This window comes from Oncorhynchus gorbuscha, linkage group LG13 (genome assembly GCF_021184085.1).
Source record: "Oncorhynchus gorbuscha isolate QuinsamMale2020 ecotype Even-year linkage group LG13, OgorEven_v1.0, whole genome shotgun sequence".
Lineage (NCBI taxonomy): Eukaryota > Metazoa > Chordata > Actinopteri > Salmoniformes > Salmonidae > Oncorhynchus > Oncorhynchus gorbuscha.
This window is the reverse complement of record NC_060185.1, coordinates 52,279,947-52,303,446: the sequence shown is the minus strand read 5'-3', so window position 1 is coordinate 52,303,446 and position 23,500 is coordinate 52,279,947. Positions and strand designations below refer to the sequence as shown.

Sequence of the window (23,500 nt, the reverse complement as noted above, 5' to 3'; positions counted from 1 at the left end):
CTTTTTACGAGACGTGTTTGTACCGTCATGTGCATGAGCAGCACAATTTCTCATTTATTTGCACTCGTTTTTACTTACGCTTGTATGTTGACTATTCCATTGATGTTGTTTTTCAGGCCCCGGAGTGATCATAGTGTAACGACCCTGGGTTTAGAAGCGTGGATATCGACTCTGCCGCATTAGTATGCTTTTGCGGCACAGTCGATGGTTTGAGACCTGCCCCCTGCCTGTTTCATAACAGTACTTATACAAAGCCGACTAAAAGCGAGGACTGAGTACCTGAAGTTGCAAACTTCCCTTACTTGGCCAATCATTTGGCCCACCCTCCAATATGGCGACGGGTAAGTGGACGAGGGTGTGTCTTTAAAGTGTTTGGACCGGATCCAATAATTGGCACAGTTCAGTCAGTCTGTTAGCGAAGTCTGTTTTTTTCATGAGCATCCTTCCAGTTGGGACACTGACGTCATCAGCTGCACTGGTACGGTTAAGACATGTTTTCTGAGGGAGTAGGATGTCAGATTTAGGGAGGCTGTAAAAAAATGTTACGGATAAGTAGAAGAGTCGTGTCTACTCAAACGCATGAATAAAGACGTGCAGGAGACATGATAAAGGGTTGTCTACTCAAACTAAATGAGTAAATTGCAGTCGTCTCCCCGTCATGATGGTGGTTAGTGTTGGATCGACATTGAAAATAAGAATTTGTTCTAGTTAAAGGTAAAAAGAAGAAAAAAACAAGAGTCCAGACAGGGTAACTACACTGAGGTGCAAAGGAGAGAATACCACTTCTGTCATGGAACCTGAATCACAGTTCTGTTAAAGAGCATAACAACCCTTATACTGTGCACCCCCTTAAGGACAAGTAGTTGTCACATTCATAGAACAGTGGTTTTAGTTCTGTGGGAGACATTCTAGAACATTGGAGACTAATCACCTTTCACATGTTATTTTCTAATAATCAACATTAAATTGTCATAGCAGCTGTATTAGTGAGATGCATAGTCATCCATTGAACCCATGTAAAGTGGCATGCTGTAGCCTTAAACAATTTCATTGCACACTGAGAAATAAAATACACTTGAAGGTGATTCCGCAACAAACATTGTTCTAAAGCAAATGCAGTGACTCAAAGTTGTCTACCACTGTTTGAAAGCAATCCAAATAGTTATTGAGTTCCTCTTCTTAGATGATTAACAGTTTGACTGTGGTTCCCTCTATGCATTACACTTTAATTATGGTCAGAGGCGCAGATACTGTATTTCACCGTACAATTTACTGTGGCTTTCTCTCTGCTCTCGGAGAGGAATACACAAGGCACAGACTCTTAAAACAGGGAGGCAAAATTCCCTTCAATGTACATTTTCTTTTTCTACATTTAATATGATAAACTACGCCCTGTACAGTCCACTTTAGTGAGTACAATAATTATTTTACAATTTATACACATTAAAACATGGTGCTAAATTGGTTCCAATTGAAATGCCGTAAAGAAAAAAAATGTACTTCCCCTTGTAATCTGCATAGGGAGGAACCTACATGGGCTGATGATCCAATTTTACAATAGGCCCCATTGAAGAAAAACCCCCGAAAAAAAACACCTTGAATAGAGCATGTGACTTCTCCCACCACTCCATAAGACAAAACATGCTATCAAAGCAACTGCTCCTGTTTTCTGCAAACCAGCCACTACATCCATGTCTTCCTCTTCTCTGATTAAAACCCTAGAGGGAAAAAAGGCCAATAGTGTCTAACAACCTGTACAACCAGCATGATGCCACGAAAAAACAAACATAATACATTTACATCAACATTTAAAAAACGTGAGAAATGTCTAATTTTCTTGGTCTTCGTGTAGCCAACCCACATTTGCTTGGTATATGTTTTGTATAATTTTTTTTACGCTCGTTTTCTTTTCCTTTTGTTATATTGGGTTTGAATGCAGTACACTCGATGCATTCACACTCTCCCCCCAATTCTTCCCAAGGCCACATTAGGAACATGAAACTGTAACAAAGTGAGATCCAATCCCTCCATTTAGCTCTTCTCTGCAGAAGAAATTTAAAAGATATGAAGAAACGGTCTTTTTAACTGCAATTTTTTTTTTCAATGGAAGAAAAGTAAGCTTCCCAGTGTTTCCCAGTATGAGACAAACTTTCAAATTCATACGCATAACCCGTCCCAGAAAAAAAGGTATCGTTTCTTTGTGTCAGGTTTCATGGAATTCAGGCCTTTATGCTACATAAGTGTACACTTTGCGATCCTCTGGTGTCCGCGCCAAATATTCCCGCTCAATGAGTCCTTCAATGCGCTTCTTGATGACTACAGGACTGGGGAGGAATCGCGATCGCAGCTGCTGGGTGACCTAGAGAGACGATACAAACAGAGACAAATCAGAACCGGATCTCACATCTAATTACTGACGTTAATTAAATACTAACAGGTACAACCAGGTGTACCCGAAACACCTCAATCTTCATACACTGTATTCCACTCACCTCTGCTACTAGTACGTTATGCTGCATCTTCTTTCTAGACTTCATGATGCGGACGATGGCCGCCTCAATCTCGTGCTTCCTGTCGTCGTCCACTTTCTGCCGCGTCTCCTTCCTCTCCGGGTCCGACTCTCCTTGCTTAGCGGCGACTAGTGGCCAACAAAAGGAAAACCTGTTTCAGCTGGGAACCACATGACGGCTACATGCACAATAATATATAATACAAGCTACACAGGTCAGTGGGGTTTTTCCACTATACTATACAAAAGTATGTGGACACCCCTTCAAATTAGTGGATCCAGCTATTTCAGCCATACCTGTTGCTGACAGGTGTATAAAATGGAGCACAGAGCCATGCAATTTTCATAGACAAACATTGGCCTCAGAATGACCTTACTGAAGAGCTTAGTGACTTTCAACTTGGCACCGTCATAGGATGCCACCTTTCTAACAAGTCAATTCAAATTTCTGCCCTGCTAGAACTACCCCGGTCAAACTGTTAAGTGCTCTTATTGTAAATTGGAAACGTCTAGGAGCAACAACGACACAGACGAGAAGTGGTAGACCACACAAGCTCACAGAACGGGACCGGCGAGTGCTGAAGCGCGTAAAAGTAGTCTGTCCTCAGATGCAACACTCACTACTGAGTTCCAAACTGCCTCTGGAAGCAACGTCAGCACAATAACTGTTTGTCGGGAGCTTCATGAAAAGGGTTTCCATGGCCAAGCAGCCGCACACCATCCTAAAATCACCATGCGCAATGCCAAGCGTCAGCTGGAGTGGTGTAAAGCTCACTGCTATTGGACTTTGGAGCAGTGGAAACTCGTTCTCTAGAGTAATGAATCACGCTTCACCACCTGGGCGTCTGACGGATGCCAGGAGAACGCTACCTCAATGAATGCATAGTGCCAACTGTAAAGTTTGGCGGAGGAGGAATAATGGTCTGTGGCTGTTGTTCATGGTTCGGGCTAGGCCCATTAGTTCCAGTAAAGGGACATCTTAACGCTATAGCATACAATGACATTCTAGACGATTCTGTACTTCCAACATTGTGGCAACAGTTTGGGGAAGGCCCTTTCCCGTTTCAGCATGACAATGCCCCGTGCACAAAGCGAGGTCCATATAGAAATGGTTTGTCAAGATCAGTGTAGAAGAACTTGACTGGCCTGCACAGAGCTCGGACCTCAACCCCATCGAATACCTTTGGGATGAATTGGAACACCAACTGCGAGCCAGGCCAAATCCCCCAACATCAGTGCCTGACCTCACTAATGCTCGTGGCTGAATGCAAACATGTCTCCACAGCAATGTTCCAATATCTAGTGGAAAGCCTGTTATAGCAACAAAAGGGGGACCAACTCCATATTAATGCCCATGATTTTGGAACAAGATGTTTGATGAGCAGGTGTCCACATACTTTTAGTCATGTAGTGTATCAGAGGTCGAATCATATAAACTCATTATAGTTCTGTGGGTAGAATGACCCTTAGAAGGTTGGTATACAATGCATTCTGGAAATTATTCAGACCCCTTTACTTTTTCCACATTGTTAGGTTACAGCCTTTTTCTAAATGAGTTATTTTTTATTGTGTCCACTCAATCTACCCACGATACATCATATATTTTAAATATATATACATTTTTTTTAAACGTATGACCAATGGAAACAGGATTCACCTAAGCTCAATTTTGAGTCTCATAAAAGGGTCTGAATACTTATGTAAATACGTTTAAAAAATAAATAATTGTTTAAGTTTTTTATTATTATAAATTTGCAAAAAATCCAAACCTGCTTTTGCTTTGTCATTATGGGGTATTGTGTGAAGATTGATGAGGAAAACACTTAATTTAATACATTTTAGAATGAAATGTGGAAAAAGTCGAGGGGTTTGAACTTCCTGAATGCACTGTGCATACAGTTCAAAGTCACAACGCAATGTTTCAGAAAGCAAGGTTGAAACAAAATAAATCTTGGTTGTTTTTGTGCCATTTCGGTTATGCATGGCTTAGATCTTTGAATCTGTGTTCCACAAGAATGGTCTATATGGTTGTTACCTGTCTGGATCTTGACGCGATGCAGCTTGGAGGTGAACTGGTCATTAACGGTGAACATATGGCCGTTCTCGATCTCCTTGGACTTGGGCTCCTTGGTGAGGACGCGTTGGGTGGGCTTCCCGCAGGCCAGTGACTGCAGCGCACGCACCAGCTCCCTCTCCGGGATGTCCGTCTCCTGCTGGATCTCCTACACAGCAGTGAGCGAGCGATAGGGACAAAGAGGAGAGAGGGATTTGAGGCAGAGGGAACCATGACTGCATTATACTGAAACCAAATAATACATTCTGTTTATAGAGAAACAAGTGTAACTTTTTCAATTCAATATAATTTTATCCTCTCGGGGAAAGACATTGCCAGACCACAAATATCAACATCATGCACATATAATAAAGACATCACATTGCTCAAATACAAATACATCCCCCTTATAAACTTGACTTTATTCAGTGATGTTCTACGCATTCAATTAGCGGCTGTACCTCAAACATGGACTTCTCCCGGTTGTTGAAGAGCATTAGTATTGTCATCTGGAAGGTGGACACCTGCAGTATGTGCTTCCTGGTGTTGGAGCCTGTTACCTGGGCGCCGCCCACCCCCACCTCTGAGCCGTCCTCCTGGGGGGAAGAGGAAATGAGAGGTCACCACCGGCCACCTTCAGGTAACTCAGTCACAAAGGAGGAATCATCAATGTAGCCTCTGTTCAATCACTGACTATGTCATGCTTATATATACACAAATGTGTGAAATATTAGTTTAATCCCACCCCCCACACATCCTTGTTCATCCCATCCCAAAAAGGCAAGTACAGCCTTGATGCACCTGCTGTTATCAAGGCCTGATGTTGACATTACTGGTGTGTGTGCATGCATCAGTCTGTCAGCCAGGCAAAGGCTGTCCCCTGCATACCTTTTTGATTGGGCCGTAAAAGGTGGCGTTGAGGTCTGCAGAGCCCATGTGATGCTGTAACGTAAGCTGCCTGCCGCTGTGCTTGGCCAGATAAAACCTATGGCCGCAGAGCCAGAGGGGACAGTCACACACTACAGCGTTAAAGATAAACACAGACAAACAATGGACAGCGCCCCGCTTCCACAACCTGCAGCAGAGAATATATGGCCTCTGCTATGCAAAGTAAATGAGAGACAAACCTTCTAAAGACTTCAAATGCATGTCGAGGCGAAGGGGGGATATTACATTTGGGCGTGGCGGACTGCGTTGGCCAGTAACCTGTCGTCAAGACCCTCACTGTGAGATCAACTCCGCCCAACGACACCTGGGGAGGAAAGTTAGATCTACGTCTTCCACTGAGGTATCAAAAGCTTCACAAGATGTGCTCTTCGCTTTTGAGAGAGCTAATGGCTAGGTTAAATAGAGAGCAATAGTAATGGCGTCTTTTTATAGGCACCAACTCCGCCATGGTTCAAAGCCTGTGGGAAAATGAATGGAGTTGTAGGATTTTTTGATAAAAGCCAAAAATAAGGTCTGTGGTAAACACAGGCTTAGAAATTATACGTTTTGTTCTATGAGCTAATCATCAGCTAACGTCACATTTTATGAATGTTTAAGCATTTATGTAATAAAAAAAAGCACATAAGGCTTCATAATTCATAAAGGTCAGTGCTAGCTGTGCCACCAGAGACTCTGGGTTCGAGCCCAGGCTCTGTCGCAGCTGGCCGCAACCGGGAGGTCCATGGGGCGACGTCTTCCGGGTTAGGGAGGGTTTGGTCGGTATAGGGATATCCTTGTCTCATCGCGCACTAGCGACTCCTTTGGCGGGCCGGGCACAGTGCACACTAACCAGTTCGCCAGGTGCACGGTGTTTCCTCCGACACATTGGTGCGGCTGGCTTCCGGGTTGGATGCGCGCTGTGTTAAGAAGCAGTGCGGCTTGGTTGGGTTGTGTTTCGGAGGGCGCATGGCTTTCGACCTTTGTCTCTACCGAGCCAGTACGGGAGTTGTAGAGATGAGACAAGATAGTAACTACTAACAATTGGATACCACGAAATTGGGGAGAAAAGGGGGTAAAATAATAAATAAATTCATAAAGGTAATGTTAATGGACTAATATTATATCATAGAACAAAACATATATCTACTAAGCCTTTTCTTTCTCCATAGGAATGGCTGAACGAACCAGAAGTAACTAATTTCTGTTTTTTTAAGACTACAAGCTGGCGAGCTCTATGTTCCCCAGAACCAACACTGGACTGGTTCTGGGAGTGGGTGTCTCACCGCCGTTGACTGTAGGTGTTGGCGGAACTCGTCCATGGTTGTGTTTGAGATGCTCATGTCCCGGAACATGCCTTCCAATTTAGAGGTGAACTGGCAACCGCACTCCGTCTGGCCAGGGGAACCAGAGAAAGAGAGTGAGAAAGATACAGGATAAAACAGATCTATTAAACAACACTTCACTCGCGCTATCCGTTTCTTTCACACCGACTCTGCACTCAGCTGAGCTGAGGTTCAACACAGTCTCTGTGCAGTTCAAGTTAAACATGTATTGTACCAGACCTGGGATCAAAATACAATTCAAAATTATTTCAAATACTTTAGCTTTGCTAGCTTGAGGTTGCCTGTTGCAATCGAACCAAATCAAAAGCACCAAAAGTGCAAACCCCTGCCTACATGGCACCCCAAACAGGCTAAAGCAAACGCTCAAAGTATATGAAAGATTTGAAATAGTATTTGAACACAAGGTCGCACTTAGGTATTAGGTATTGAAGGTGCTACAATATATCTGAAAAAAAAAAAAAAGTTGATGAATGTATTAATGGATGGAAGATCTTAAGATATATAGCTACTGCTCTTCCTCAGTCTCTTCACCTTGAGCTTAGAGATCATGTTCTTCTCCGAGTCGTCGGAGACGCTCTTATTGGTGAGCAGCCTCCTGGCCAGGTGCTGTTTGTAGTACCGCTCAAACACATCCTTCTCCTGCATGAACCTGAAGAGCACCATGGCCTTGTCCAGGATCGACTCCACCTCCTGCTCCGTCAACTACACAGAGGACGAGAGGAAAGTGAGCGCTACACAAGCACACACACACACTTTAAATGATTACATTTCAAGCACTCATTTAATCAAATATTGAACTCCTTATACAGTGAGCTCCAAAAGTATTGGGACAGTGGCATGGCCCTGGTCAAAAGTAGGGCACTACGTAGTGAATATGGTGCTATCGGGCTCTGGTTAAAAGTAGCGCACAATAGAGAGAATATGGTGTCATTAGGGAAGCAGCCTGTGTGCCCTGAGGGGAGGACATTCCTCCCCCATAACATCAGAAAACCACCCACTCCTTTTACGCCTTTCTTCAGCTTGTCGTCGATGAACAAGGAGAGGTACTCGGGAGAGCGCGAGTTGAGGTTGAGGAAGTATTCAAAGTCCCCTGCGATGGTCTGCTTAAAGAGCCGGTCGTTGTTGAATGACTCTTGGAGGAAGCGATCGAAACGTGACTTCAGATCCAACAGACCCTGCAGATAACAAAACGGAGGAAGGAAGAAAATGTGACATTATTATTGGAAAGCAGTGGCACTTACTACATGCTCTTGTGTACGCTGCCATCTAGTGTCAATATGGAGAGTTAGAAATTGCATCCCTGTTGTAGATTTAAAAGCATTCCCTGGAGTTTTCACTATTGTTAATTCTTTGATGGGAACGTAGCCAGAGAGCAATCTTTAGTAGACCCTCCCCTTCCCTGTGTCAATGTCACTTCCTGTGTGAGTTACCTGGATGTAATCTACAGGGTTTTTGCCCTCGCCCTCCTCTGACACCAGCGCCTTGCCCTGCTCGCGGAGGTAGGAGCTCATGCACTCACACATTGTCTTCAGTCCGTTTGGCACTCTGCTAAAGAGCTTATACATACACGCCAGGTCTGTGTTCACGCACACACACACACAACATCAGTACAAACACATTAGTATCCAAAGACCACCCACTACACAGAATATATTTCACAATAAATATTGAATTGCTGACATTGATGTGGTACCAAGTATGCACACGATAACAACACACTTTCACACAGTGTACATTACTCTATTACTCTGCAAAATACCTCTATAACTCTGCAAAAGGTACACAAACGTCTGACAAACTTTAACATCGGGGTGAAATAGCCCTTTCATTAAAAAAATTAAGAAAACAGTATGTGTCCCAAATGTCACCCTATGCCCTAGATAGTGCACTACTTTTGACCAGAGCCTAATCGTCCCCATCAAAAGTAGTTTAATGCATAGGGAATAAGGTGCTATTTGGGATTCAGCCCATAGCTGGGACTGGAGTAGTAGTAGTAGTGGTAGTAGCACACTAACCCTCTGTCTTTCCGTTCTTGAGCATGTGGACGAGGCCCGAGTTCTCCATTTCCACGATGGTCTTCATGTGCTTGGAGATGAGCTCCCGCTCCACCACCTTGACGATGGGCTCCTCCGTCGTCTTGTCCAGACAGTGCAGTACGCGCTCGATCTCCTCGTTTATCCGCGCCTCCACTTTCTTTATGTAAACGCTCGCGCTGTTCTCTGCCAAAAACTTTTGACTTTCCATCTGGAGGGCAAACAAACGGGGTTAGGAGCACCTTGGGAGATTGAGAGGGCATACACATTATGTATATAACATGGGGGGGGGATCTTACAAACCTGGAAGAACTCTGCAGACATTTCTAAAAAAGGGGCCTCAAAGTCCTCTTCGTAAACCGACCTTCCTTCAAGGCCTAAGATCATTAACATCTGGCATGCATTTCTGATCGCTCCCCTGAGAGAGAGAGAGAGAGAGAGAGAGAGAGAGAGAGAGAGAGAGAGAGAGAGAGAGGGAGAGAGAGAGAGGGAGAGAGAGCTCAGAAACTGTGGCTCTGTTCGAATTCCTTCAAAGTGTATCCTTCCTCCCTCCCTCGAAACAGTCAATGCGTAGACATGACTAGACAGATGTCCAATTGTCCAGTCATTTGTAGTGATTCCACTTATCCAGTAATTTCTTCAACAAAGTTAGGAGTTTGTGCTTTTTTTTTTAAGTCTAAAGGGGCCTGTGTATAGACGGGGGTCATATACCTGTCCACCACCTCGCCCTTCCTCTCTCGTGCGATCATGTCCAGGAGGGTCTGTCGGAGGTGGTCTCGGATGCAGCCGTAGCGCACCACCTGGTCTCTGAAGATGATCAGGCCCAGGTTGTAGACATTCTCCACGTTGTTCTGCTGCACGTACACCCGGTCCTGGGAAACAAGAATAAGAGAGGGGTTTGTCAGTCAAGGTTGATCTTAGGTAAGTTTTGCATTTACCCCACTAACGGTTATGGTTAGGAAGCTGATCTGTACTTAAGGGAAACTTCACCCCGTAGCGCGTTTGAGACCTGCAGCCAGTCCAAGGGATGGTTACAAGACGACACTGCATTGAGAAATACAGTCAAATTCTAATAACTAAAGAAGTGTGCAAGTCTGATCAGCACAAATTATGCATGTCAGCAGTTGTTTTCTAAAAGTGTGATGATGCAGAACACATCATATGATGCAAAACGTAGCATCAGTTTTACATTTTTACTTAAAGCGTTGTATCTTGAAAACGTATCTGCTGACTGGATTAAAATAACGCTATGTAACTATGTCTAGAATGAAAACTACATTCTAAAAGTTGTCCCAACTCTCTAAATACATGGCTCTGGTAGCTGGTGGTGCCACTCACCATGTACATGAGGATGTCTCTGATCATAACCATGGCCGTCTGGTGGTCGTTCCAGGCTTGGTTCAGTGTTTGGAGGAAGTTGTTGTTTAGTGAGTTGAGGACATCTTCCCGTACCTGTGGGGAAGCAGCAGCACAGTCAGGCAGAGAGGCATTTGTTTGATACTACACACACACACGCCACACTGATGACTCAGCATACTGAGCCCAACTCGCTTTCTCTGCATGACACAAGCTCTGTCTGTGAGCCTCTCCCTCCACAAGCTCCTCTCTCTTGAGTGTTTCCGTCACTCTCTGTATGGGACTCTAAAGGACACTGTGCTCATCAACTCCAGGCAGAGACGCCATCATCATCCATTTAGTGATACAGAGCCCAGCACACTGACTCACACACACTATCTTAATGGAAAGTGAACTCCTAGGCCGGGCATAGCCAGGTGTACGGTGTTTCCTCCGACACATTGGTGCAGCTGGCTTCCGGATTATTAAGCAGGAATTGTATCTAGAAACAGTGCGGATTGGCTGGTTGTGTTTCGGAGGACGCACGGCTTTCGACCTTCCCTCTCCTGAGGCCGTACGAGAGTTGCTGCGATGGGACAAGACTAACTACCAATTGGATACCACGAAATTGGGTAGAAAAAGGGTTAAAATAAAATATACAAAAAACCTTCAAGAATTTTACAAAAATTTTTAGCTCAGGTACATCATGTTTCTATTGATCATCCTTGTAATGTTTCTAAAACTTCACTGAAGTAAGTCTGTGGTAAATTCAATGATTGGACATGATGTGGAAAGGCACACTCCTATCCATATAAGGTCCTACAGTTGACAGTGAATGTCAGAGCACAAACCAAGCCATGAAGTTACGGGAATTGTCCATAGAGCTTACGAGACAGGATTGTGTCGTGACACAGATCTGGGAAAGAGTAGCAAAAAATGTCTGCAGCATTTAAGGTCCCCAAGAACACAGTGGCCTCCGTCATTCTTAAACGGAAGAAGTTTAGAGCCACCAAGATTCTTCATAGAGCTGGCATCCCGGCCAAACAGCAATCGGGGGAGAAGGACCTTGGTCAGGGCGGTGACCAAGAACCCGAAGGTCACTCTGACAGAGCCCAGAGTTCCTCTTTAAAGATGGGAGACCCTTCCACAAGGACAACCATCTCTGCAGCATTCCACCAAATCAGGCCTTTATGGAAGAGTGGCCAGACGGAAGATACATGACAGACCGCTTGGAGTTGCCAAAAGGCACTTCTCAGAGAATAAGAAACAAGATTCTCTGATCTGATGAAACCAAGATTGAACAATTTGGCCTGAATGCCAAGCATCACATCTGGAGGAATCATGGAACCATTCCTACGGTGAAGCATGGTGGTGGCAGAATCATGCTGTGGGGATGTTTTTCAGAGGCAGGAACTGGGAGACGAGTCAGGATTAAGGGAAAGATGAACAGAGCAAAGTACCTTGATGAAAACCTGCTCCAGATTGCTCAGGACCTGACTGGGGTAAAGGTTCACCTTCCAACAGGACTACATCCCTAAGCACACAGCCAACACAACGCAGGAGAGGCTTTGGGATATGTCTCTGAATGTACTTGAGTGGCCCAGCCAGAGCCCGGACTTGAACCCAACTTCCCCGGAATGACCTGAAAATAGCTCTGCAGCGATGCTCCCCATCCATCCTGACAGAGCTTAAGAGGATCTGCAGAGAAGAATGGGAGAAACTCCCCAAATACAGGTGTGCCAAGCTTGTAGCATCATACTCAAGGCTGTAATCGCTACCAAAGGTGCTTCAACAAAATACTGAGTAAAGGGTAAATGTCATGTTTCAATTTATTTATACATTTGCCAACATTTCTAAAAACATTTCTAAAAACCTGTTTTTGCTATTGTTATTACGGAATATTGTGTGTAGATTGAGAGGGAAAAAACAAGTAAAACACTTTTAGAATAAAGCTGTGACTCAACAAAATGTGTCAAAAGTCAAGGGGCCTGAATACTTTGGTTGTGTATTATTTTTTATTTACCCCAGCTGCAATAAACTTCCTCATTGCGCAGTATTTGGGCACACAACAGACATGAACAAAAAGGGTCAACTTTGAGCACCTTTATCTCCTGGATTTTTTGGCATTTAGGTCCAAAAAGTTATTTTATGACTCCTTTCATGGGCAAAAATGTATGAAAAGGTTGCTTAAATCAAAAGGAATGCTGTCAAAAAGTGATTGAATTCAATTGAATTTACCCTATTTCTCTAATTACAAATGTGGGGGACAGGAACAGAATGTCAACGGGAGATAATTCATTCTAATTCTGAGATGCCAATTGGGTGGTGTTTTTTTTAGGCCAATGCTGAAATATTGACATCCACAGCTATGATTGGTCATCTCAAAAGGTAGGCATGCCGCCCTACATAGGGCTGTTATGGTGACCGTATTACAGCCACACTGGCAGTCATGTTAGCAGTCATCTGATGCCTATGAATGTCATTAGTAGCCTACCAAACATTCTAACTCAACACACTATTGTCCCTCTAATCACTCTGACATCAATGCAAATGCAATCGAAAATCACATTAAACACTTCATGAGAGCCCTGGCATTCAGTTTGAGCGGAATATGATCACCTGTTGCGCAGGGAGAGCCAGCTCCTCATAGGTGGTTGATGCATGGAATAAAAGTGTTCCTGTTGCGCAACATTTCTATAGGCTATGCAATTGCGTGAGAACAACAGCGCCAATTGGCCTATATGTTTTTGCTAATGGTAGTATCACAACTGAAGTGGACAAATAACACCAAACATAGCCTATAGGCCCAAAACCCCTGAAACATGGTTGGAGAGGCCATAGCCTACAGAGCTTAGTGAAACGTGTTCTTGTAAGCCCAGTCATTGCTCAAACGCACATGAAAACAGAGTTAACTTTCCACTATTTAATACAAGTGGATCTTACCTTTCCTGTGCTGCAATATTTATTGCAAAATGTGTAAAAATTAAGCACATTAATCCGCTTTACAAACAGTGTAGCCTACCTGGCATATTAAAAACGTAACTGCACATAACCTCCATTCGAATGTAGGCTATGGATGATTTCTATTATTTTTTGTATAATTCCACACTGGCGACTACCTCATGAAGCTGGTTGAGAGAATGTCAAGAGTGTACAAAGCTGTCATCAAGGCAAAGGGTGGCAACTTTGAAGAATCTCAATTATAACAAATATTTAGATTTGTTCAACACTTTTTTGGTTACTACATGTTTCCATATGTGTTATTTCATAGTGTTGATGTGTTCACTATTATTCTACAATGTAGAAAATAGTAAAAATAAAGAAACCCTTGAATGAGGTGTCCAAGCTTTTGACTGGTACTGTATATTAGTAGGCAATTTGTAAAGACCGGATTAAATTTAGAATAATGCATGAGTATATTATCAAGTGCTTGTCAAATTGTGAACAGGAGACTGATGAAGTGTTTGCAGCCTGCACAAGAAAAAGAAGAGAGCTTCCCTTTCATGCAACTTTTTCAACTCATCCTTTGTCACACCATGAAGCCTTAGAATGTATTAGAAATCAAAACATATAGCCTAACGTTTGCATCACAACTAAAGTTGCATAAAAATATATAAATTAAGCATATAGGAGGACCTGTTTCTTTGTTAACTGCTCAACATAAAATAGACGCATTACAGTGGGACAAAAAAGTATTTAGTCAGCCACCAATAGTGCAAGTTCTCCCACTTAAAAAGACAAGAGAGGCCTGTAATTTTCATCATAGGTACACTTTAACCTGTTAATCCTACCCCCTACTTTTTCGAACATTCTGTTAAAAATCGCGCAACATTTCAGCGCCCTGCAACTCATGCCAGGAATATAGTATATGCATATGATTAGTATGTGTGGATAGAAAACACTCAGACGTTTATAAAACTGGTTAAATCACGGCTGTGACTATAACAGAACGTGCGTTTCATCGAAAAGCGCAGGAAAATCTGATCACTGAAAATGGAAATATATATCCATGCGCGACTTGAACCCATTGATAAAGGTGAACCACATTTAATGGCTTCCACACGTTGTCTAGAGTGTTGTCATTTGCCTAGGCTTTGTTTCTTGGTCAAACAGACACAAGGCAACGCATTTCTTCCGGTCTCCGACGGGATATTTTGGTTGAGAATTACCCGGACATTATTTCCAGCCGGACAGCTAAAGAATAAACTTCGCCTCGTGATCAATTTGATCGCTTATTAACGTTTAATAATACCTAAAGTTGCATTACAAAAGTATTTCGAAGTGTTTTGTGAAAGTTTATCGTCGACTTTTTTAATTTAAAAAAATGACGTTACGTTATAAGACGCTATTTTTTTGTTTATCACACAGTCTTCATAGATCGATATCTAGGCTATATATGGACCGATTTAATCGGAAAAAAGACCCAATAGTGATTATGGGACATCTAGGAGTTGGAGATGGTCAAAGGTAATTAATGTTTTATCTTTTATTTGTGCGGTTTGTGTAGCGACGACTATGCTAATTATTTTGTTTACGTCCCCTGCGGGTCTTTTGGGGTGTTACATGCTATCAGATAATAGCTTCTCATGCTTTCGCCGAAAAGCATTTTAAAAATCTGACTTGTTGCCTGGATTCACAAAGAGTGTAGTTTTAATTCAATACCCTGCATGTGTATTTTAATGAACGTTTGAGTTTTAACGAGTACTATTAGCATTTAGCGTAGCGCATTTGCATTTCCAGATGTCTAGATGGGATGCCTGCGTGGAGGTTAACTATGACAGACAAAATGAGGAAAGCCTCTTAAAGAAGAGGCGTGAGAGCCAGAAATCTTGCTTGTTTGTAGGTGACCAAATACTTACTTTCCTCCATAATTTGCAAATAAATTAATTTAAAATCCTACAATGTCTGTCATAGTTATAATAATATAATAATAATAATAATAAATGCCATTTAGCAGACGCTTTTATCCAAAGCGACTTACAGTCATGTGTGCATACTGTAAGTGTGCATACATAGTTGAAGTGTACCTATGATAAATTACAGGCCTCTCATCTTTTTAAGTGGGGAAACTTGCACAATTGGTGGCTGACTAAATACTTTTTTGCCCCACTGTATGCTCACTCCCTCAAATCATTTTATTCAGTTATTCAGTTATTTTCAATTGTATTGCTCTTACTATAAAATAATGCCACAGGAATTATAAGCAAATCTTTCACGCTAAATGAACTAGTGTAGCCCACAGCCATAGCCAGATAAGGGCCTAACATAAGGACGACTCAGAATATGCTATTTGTTCTTCTGAAATAGGCTACATCTTCTTCATATCATAATGTTTCTTTAGACATGCCTAAAATAATTTGTAGGCAATATTAAATGGATTTTAGACGTTTTTTTAAACGTAGATGTTCCAAAAGGTCTGCATCAGTGGATTTACTTTTTGCATCAATTACAATGAGTCTGGCAGTTATTTGAATGACAATCACCCGGCTGACAAAATATGATGACCGTCACAGCCCTCGCCCTGCATAGATATTTCGTTGGCCCAGTAATATCTTTGTTTCCAAAATAGTTTGCAGACGCTATAGCTTCACGGCTTTGAGATAATCTGATGCTGCTTCTCATTCAGTGGAATATGTTGGCCTACATGGCATGTGGTTTAAACAGGAATGTTATAGGGATCATGTGATACACAAACTATCCTCAAAGGCTATTGCCTTTGTGATGCAGTGGTCTAAGGCACTGCATCGCAGTGTTTGAGGCATCACGACAGACCTGGGTTCGATCCCAGGATGTGTCGCAACCTGGAGACCCATGAGGCGCCGCACAATTGGCCCCGTGTCATCCGGGTTAGGGGAGCGTTTGGCTGGCCGGGATGTCCCTGTCCCATCGCGCTCTAGCAACTCCTTGCGGCGGGCTGTGCGCATGCACGCTGAAGTTGGTCGCCAGTTGTACGTACACATTGATGCAGCTGGCTTCCGGGTTAAGCGAGCAGTGTGTCAAGAAGCAGTGCGGCTTGGCAGGGTCGTGTTTCGGGGGATGCATGGCTCTCGACCTTCACCACTCCCGATTCCGTACAGAAGTTGCAGCGATGGGACAAGACAGTAACTGCCAATTGGATATCACGAAAATGGGGTAAAAAGTACACAAAATAAAAATAAAAGGCCATTACAATCACTGATTAAAGTACCAAAAGGCAGATTGATCTGCTTTCTAGTACCTACACGACTGGACAGAACAAAACCAAAAATACAAATCCTCTCCGAAACAGGAAGCTTTTTCAATCAGCCGAGCTTGTCAAAGATCAGGACTGTGTTTGTGCTATTACTGAAAGAGGGCCTTCAAATCTCCAGTCAGATACCTATGGGCCCTAGTGGAGCTGGGCCTTCTGATAGAGGAATTGGGCTAACTTTTCTCATTTCATTTCCAACTACTAAATGCAAGGCTGATGAATGAACGGGAGCAACTCATGTTTTGCAAGTCCGCGGCATCCAGCCATAGTCAAACAGATCCCTAGAGCTTTTCCACAGTAAAAGGTTTAATGAGCGCTCCATTTCATCATGCTGTCAGCATACCAAACAGGCCCAACACTGAACAGGCCAAATCAGCCTTTAATTTAATATGACCTGGATTCATGTGACAGGCTTTCACAAGATTTGTTTCCTTGCTTTTCAACAATTAAACAGATTTTGTGGTCAAGCTGAGTAACCTCTTGTGGTTAAGCTCAGTGACTATTCTCAGACTCCAGAGATCCTGCAAATGTACTGACGGAAAATACGCTAAAGACCTGCCAGTGATTTTATAAGGGTGATTATTACCACATACCCGCACAAATCCAGCAAAGGAGACGTTAATCCAGACCCAGATCGTGTTCATGAGGCACCAAAAGAAAGAAAACTGGTTGAAACAGGGAAGGACTACCTGGACTCGTCCAATAAGAAACTTTTTTTCTTTTTTCATTGTCTGTTGCAAAATGTTTTTAAACGTTTTCCCATTGCATGCCCTAATAAACAGCAGGCAGTACTGAGTCAACATCCTGTCCTGCGCTGAGATGAACACATTAATCTACCACCATGCGTTCATTGTAGAGGTCGGCCGATTATGATTTTTCAACGCCGATACTGATACCGATTATTGGAGGGCCAGAAAAGCCGCTACCGATTAAATCGGCCAATTTTTTTATTTTATTTATTTGTAATAATGACAATTACAACAATACTGAATGAACACTTATTTTAACTTAATATAATATATCAATAAATTCAATTTAGCCTCAAATGAATAATGAAACATGTTCAATTTGGTTTAAATAATGCAAAAACAAAGTGCTGGAGAAGTAAAAGTGCAATATGTGCTATGTAAGAAAGCTAAAATTTCAGTTCCTTGCTCAGAACATGAGAACATATGAAAGCTGGTGGTTCCTTTTAACATGAGTCTTCAATATTCCCAGGTAAGAAGTTTTAAGTTGTAGTTATTATTGGAATTATAGGACTATTTCCCTCTATACCATTTGTATTTCATTAACCTTTGACTATTGGATGTTCTTATAGGTACTTTAGTATTGCCAGTGTAACAGTATAGCTTCCGTCCCTCTCCTCGCTCCTCCCTGGGCTCGAACCAGGAACACAACGACAACAGCCACCCTCGAAGCAGCGTTACCCATGCAGAGCAAGGGAAACAACCACCGGCTCAGAGCGAGTGACGTTTAAAACGCTATTAGCGCGCGCTAACTAGCCAGCCATTTCACTTCGGTTACACCAGCCTCATCTCGGGAGTTGATAAACAGCGCAATGCTTGGCACACAACGAAGAGCTGCTGGCAAAACGCACGAAATTGCTGTTAGAATGAATGTTTACGCGGCTGCTTCTGCCTACCACCGCTCAGGCAGATACGCAGGACACGCTAGATAATATCATCAACCATGTGTAGTTAACTAGTGATTATGATTGTTTTTTTTTATAAGATAAGTTTACCTTGGCTTACTGCATTCGCGTAACAGGCAGCCTCCTTGTGGAGTGCAACGAGAGAGAGGCAGGTCGTTATTGCGTTGGACTAGTTAATTGGATCCCCCAAGCTGACAAGGTGAAAATCGGCCCTAATTAATCGGCCATTCAGATTAATCGGTCGAACTCTAGTTCATTGGCCTTACTTTGTTGATGAGGTGCTCGGTGACCACCTCCCGGAGGCCCGTGTAGAGCTTCTCGCCGTGTTTGTGCAGCACCATGGTGTAGGCATTCCTGTAGAGCTCCTCAAAGCTCAGCCCGCTGTTGTTCTTCCTCTGGATCTCCTGGATGGCATTCTTCAGAAGGTCCCAGATGTTGTTGACATACTTTTCGTCCATCGTCATCTGCAGCGGACAAAGGAAGTAAGAGTGAGAGGAGAACAGAGAAACGGACTGACAGGTCAATGTTTCAGGGATCGTTGGCTCCCTCGTTTGAGGGAGAACTGGAACAAAGCAGCTTGATAAAAATTGTGGCTATGCACACAATGTCTATCAGTCTCCTGCTAGGCTAGCTGACTTCTTTAGGTGAGAGAAACAAGTCTACACTTGCTGCACTTCCGCAACCCAAAAATCCCTACTGATTTAAAGAGTAGCCTGTACTATGATGCAATATCTAACAGTTTGAGTGTAACATTGCGAAAAGAACCCCTTCTCCAGAAAATACATGATTTATATTCCGACTTTTGACCTTATGTAAACGTATATAAAATAAATCACTTTAAGGGAAACCGAGTAGGTGTGCCCCTATTTGTGTTCCTTGTGATGAACTAAAAAAAAAAATGTACTGCAATATGATAATATTCCCAATAAGGTTTCAAACAGACCATAACATGAATGAAAGCGTTTCATATTTTCCATATCATATTGCTCACGACCACCTCCAACTGTGTCTCGTAACATTTCCCATTCCCCTAACTCCTTTTAAATGGACAGACAGTAAATGGCACTGCAGCCAACCATTACACTCAGCTAAACATGCCATTTCACAGCTTGATATAAATCCATTGTCCCCTTTGGTTGTCACGCTCAACCATGGCCTGTTAAACCTGGAGGCTCTCCAAAGTGAGGCTGGCCGAAAGATGCATAACAAGGTGTTTGGATATGGCTCCATCCACATTCCGACACAATGGGGTTGAAGTGTAGTCCATCAACTGGAGGCACACACAACGTATGGATCTGTGCAAATCTGCTTTTTTTATTTAAAAGACATTTCATATCAGCGAAAAATAAGGGGCATATGTTTCGAAAACCTTTTTGCAAGCGATGATTATTTACGCTTTTAAACTTGAAAACACAGCTTCAGAGTTCACAGAGCCAACCGTGGGCGACGGCAACTGCTGAGAGCTAGGGAATCATTGAGGATTCAGCGGAGGCACATCCATCAGAACTGAATACTGGGCCTCCCGAGTGGCGCAGCGGTCTTAAGGCACTGCATCACAGTGTTGTGGCGTTACTACAGGCTGGGGTTTGATCCCAGGATGTGTCATTACCGGCCGTGACCAGGAGTCTGATTGGGCAGTGCACAATTGAGCCAGCGTCGTCCGGGTTACGGGAGGGTTTGGTCGGGCGGGACTTTACTTGGCTCACCGCACTCTAGCAACTCCTTGTGGCAGGCCAGGCGCCTGCAGGCTGACGATGAGACATGATCATAATCACAAAAGTGGGGAGAGAAAAAAATGTAGTTTTCCTTTAAAAGACATGAATACTAATCTTCTGGTTACTGATTTCATCCAATAGCTTTCGTCCATTAACTTATCAGCAAACGGTTTCCCAATGAAACTTTGACTAGCTACTTGACAGAAAGTAACTAACTGGCTATTACAGTCGATGCAAAATGTTAGCTAAAGTTATCAAGTTATCTCGCAGTTAAAGTTAATTGGGGTATCAATGTTTAATTGGCATGTAACAAAAACGTGATTCAGCAAACCATGTCACGCAAAATAACGTTACACAACAATACTCTCCAACCCACCAGTTTCTGAATTGACTAAATACAATAAGTCATGAGGCCACAAACAAAACTACGACGCCAAATATTGACTTAATGTTAACTAGCTAAAGTTAGATAGCTAGCAATATTTTTTTCTTCCTCCGGGTAAAGTGTGCACAGTAACGTTATCTAGCTAATGTTAATTAATAATTCAACAGTAGCCTTACTAGCTAGCTAAGAGTTGGTAGGTAGCTAACAGTATATGAGCTAGCAAGCAGCTATCCATAACCTCTAGTAGGGGGCAGCTAGCTAACGTTACTTTGTTTACTGAAAGACCGGCCTTGCAAACTGCACTCCCAAGCTAGCTAGTTATTCGACCCTCGGCGGTCCAGTCACTGCCTGCTGGCAGGGACAGGTCCTATCAGCGGTGTGTACTTACAGGAAAGGCTCGTATTCTCATCTTGGTGTCCTTTTTGGTGCCGCCTTTGCTCAGATTGGACATGGTTACTTCGTCTGTGTGTTCTGTATTTACATGAAAATGTGATCTGGTTAGGTACAGGGAAGTATACTTGTGGAACAGCTTCCACTAGACCTTCCTCGCTGGTCCGTAATTTGTTGTTGACAACCAAATGTCAATGTTGCTCTAACGTAGATCACCCCACACAGCAATGGCGGAGTACCTAGCTACAGTTCTCACTGCGCAGAGCTCACACGCTGCAACTCACGCGAGACTAGGGGTATTGGGCTGGAGGTTGTACTTTTCTGATGAATTAAATGTGTTGGTCAATAAATTCCTTAGGGCTTTGACAAACGTAATTATACTATAACATAGCTATACCATTTAGCAGACGCTTTCATCCAAACCGACTTAGTACCTACTTTTCCCCCCTTCGTTAAACTCAAATTGGGACTGCCTTTCATCCATTTCTAAAATGCTGAGCTACAGAATTAACTTATATAATAGGCTTATCAAATAGGTAAAAATATTAGGTAGGCTATTTCATATTCATATTTCACAAATACAAACACTTAATTGTTTTTATAGCGTACCAACCACTCCATCCCGGCTTACTAGAAATGATTTGGGCTCTGCCCTTGGATGTCTGCATTGGACATCACTTGGCCTTCGTGGAGTAGCCGTGTACCACCACCCTCTCAATATATATCATTAGTCAAATGCAGACTATATCACACCAGAGTTCTATCCAGATATAAAGATGGCAAGCTTAGTTCTAAAACTGTTGATCACCTTACATTAGATTTTAACTACAGTCAGCCATAATTATGAGGTAAATATATGGGCGCGTTCGTAAATTCGCTCTGGCTATCTACTCCGATTTCAGAGTGTGCCACTCCGAGTGTGCCAGTGCGCAGAAAAACTGATGCATTTACAAACGCTCAACATCTGTTGAATATGGCCGGTGTCGGTAAACGTCTGCAAAAATGCGTAATTAAATTGTTGCCAGCAGCACAGTTACAGTCACCAACGCTCTGGATAACATGAAAACAGCCTAACCAGCTCTGCTAGGGCGAGTAAAATGGTCAGAGTGAGGTGTTCTCTCAGTTGTGTCTGGAAGTAGCTAGCAAACTAGCCAACGTTAGTCAGTTAGCTTGGGTGCTTGACTGCCATTGTGTGGTCAGAACGCTCGGAACAACCCTACTCCTCGGACAGAGCGTCCAATCTATTGGTATAAATGTTCGATTTTTTTCTTCCACTTTGACATTACAAGGTATTTTGTGTAGATCGTTGACCAAAAATGACAAAACAATCCATTTGAATCCCTTTGTAACAACAAATTGTGGAAAAAAGCTAGAGGGTGTGAATACTTTCTGAAGGCACTGTATTTCTATAGACGAAGAACATTTTATTCTCAACTTCTTAGTTAACTCGCCAATATGCTTTTTAAATGCCCAGATATTTGAAAGCAATGTGGGCACCATTATGCTTACATCATTAGAATTATTTTTGTGTGCTCTAGAAAACAATATATACTTTGTTTGACCTGCATTCAATACAAATGTAATGCACATTGACAAGTGAAACAACTTTAACAAATGATTTGTGAAGTAATTCCCCTTCTATAATTTAACAATGGCCATCATACTGCATGGTTTTAAGAGATTTAAAAGGTCCTATGCAGCCATTTTTAACTCAATATCAATTTGTATTTTTGTATTTGTATTGATTATGAATCCCCATTAGTTCCTGCCAAAGCAGCAGCTACTCTTCCTGGGGTCCAGCAAAATTAAGGCAGTTTATACAATTTTAAAAACATTACAATACATTCACAACACACGGTGTGCCCTCCTACCCCTACTCCACTACTACCACATATCTACAGTACTAAATCCATGTGTATGTATAGTGTGTATGTTATTGTAACAGTATAACTTTAGACCGTCCCCTCGCCCATACCCAGGCGCGAACCAGGGACCCTCTGCACACATCAACAACAGTCACATTGTTACCCATCGCTCCAGAAAAGCCACGGCCCTTGCAGAGCAAAGGGAACTACTACTTCAAGGTCTCAGAGCAAGTGACGTCACCGATTGAAACGCTATTTAGCACGCACCACCGCTAACTAGCTAGCCGTTTCACATCCGTTAAACTCACCCCCCTTTTGACCTCCTTTTTCCGCAGCAACCAGTGATCCGGGTCACGGCGCCAATGTAACAGTATAACTTTAGACCGTCCCCTCGCCCATATCCGGGCGCGAGCCAGGGACCCTCTGCACACATCAACAACAGTCACCCACCGAAGCATAGTTACCCATCGCTCCACAAAAGCCAGAGCAAGGGAAACTACTACTTCAAGGTCTCAGAGCAAGTCACCGATTGAAACGCTATTTAGCGCGCACCGCTACTAAGCTAGCCGTTTCACATCCGTTGCATTATCGTGTGTGTGTATGCACGTGTCTGTGCCTATCTATGTGTTGCTTCACAGTCACCGCTGTTCCATAAGGTGTTTTTTTAATTTGTTTTTTAAAATCTAATTTTACTGCTTGCGTCAGTTACTTGATGTGGAATAGAGTTTCATGTAGTCATGGCTCTATGTAGTACTGTGTGCCTCCCATAGTCTGTTCTGGACTTGGGACTGTGAAGAGACCTCATGTGGTATCTCTTGTTCATTCATTTCGGGGTAACAATTAAGGGTAACACTTTATAATACATTCACGTTATAAAGCATTTATAATAGATTAGTAAATAGTTTCTTCATCATTTATTAATCATTACTCCCACATTTTGTAAATGTTAGTTACATAGTTATTCAAACTTTTAAAGTATTTAATAATGATTTGTTTAATATATATATAATGATATATATATCCTTATAAACCATTTACTAATCATTAGTTAAGTGGTCTCATCTG

General features: G+C 42.7%; 1 protein-coding gene across 1 annotated transcript; it reads right to left on the bottom strand.

The window, feature by feature from the left end:
- Positions 1 to 1,250: 1,250 nt before the first annotated feature.
- On the bottom strand, positions 1,251 to 20,822 carry LOC123993123 (cullin-3). Its single transcript, XM_046294937.1, has 16 exons — positions 20,569 to 20,822; positions 18,347 to 18,544; positions 10,204 to 10,317; positions 9,577 to 9,737; positions 9,169 to 9,283; positions 8,848 to 9,076; positions 8,263 to 8,408; positions 7,831 to 8,007; positions 7,364 to 7,534; positions 6,773 to 6,880; positions 5,690 to 5,814; positions 5,451 to 5,547; positions 5,024 to 5,158; positions 4,545 to 4,731; positions 2,493 to 2,638; positions 1,251 to 2,359 (listed from the first exon to the last, which is right to left on the bottom strand). Exons 1-16 carry the CDS (start codon positions 20,629 to 20,631, stop codon positions 2,228 to 2,230), a joined length of 2,304 nt encoding a protein of 767 aa, XP_046150893.1. The 5' UTR covers positions 20,632 to 20,822; the 3' UTR covers positions 1,251 to 2,227.
- Positions 20,823 to 23,500: the final 2,678 nt, after the last annotated feature.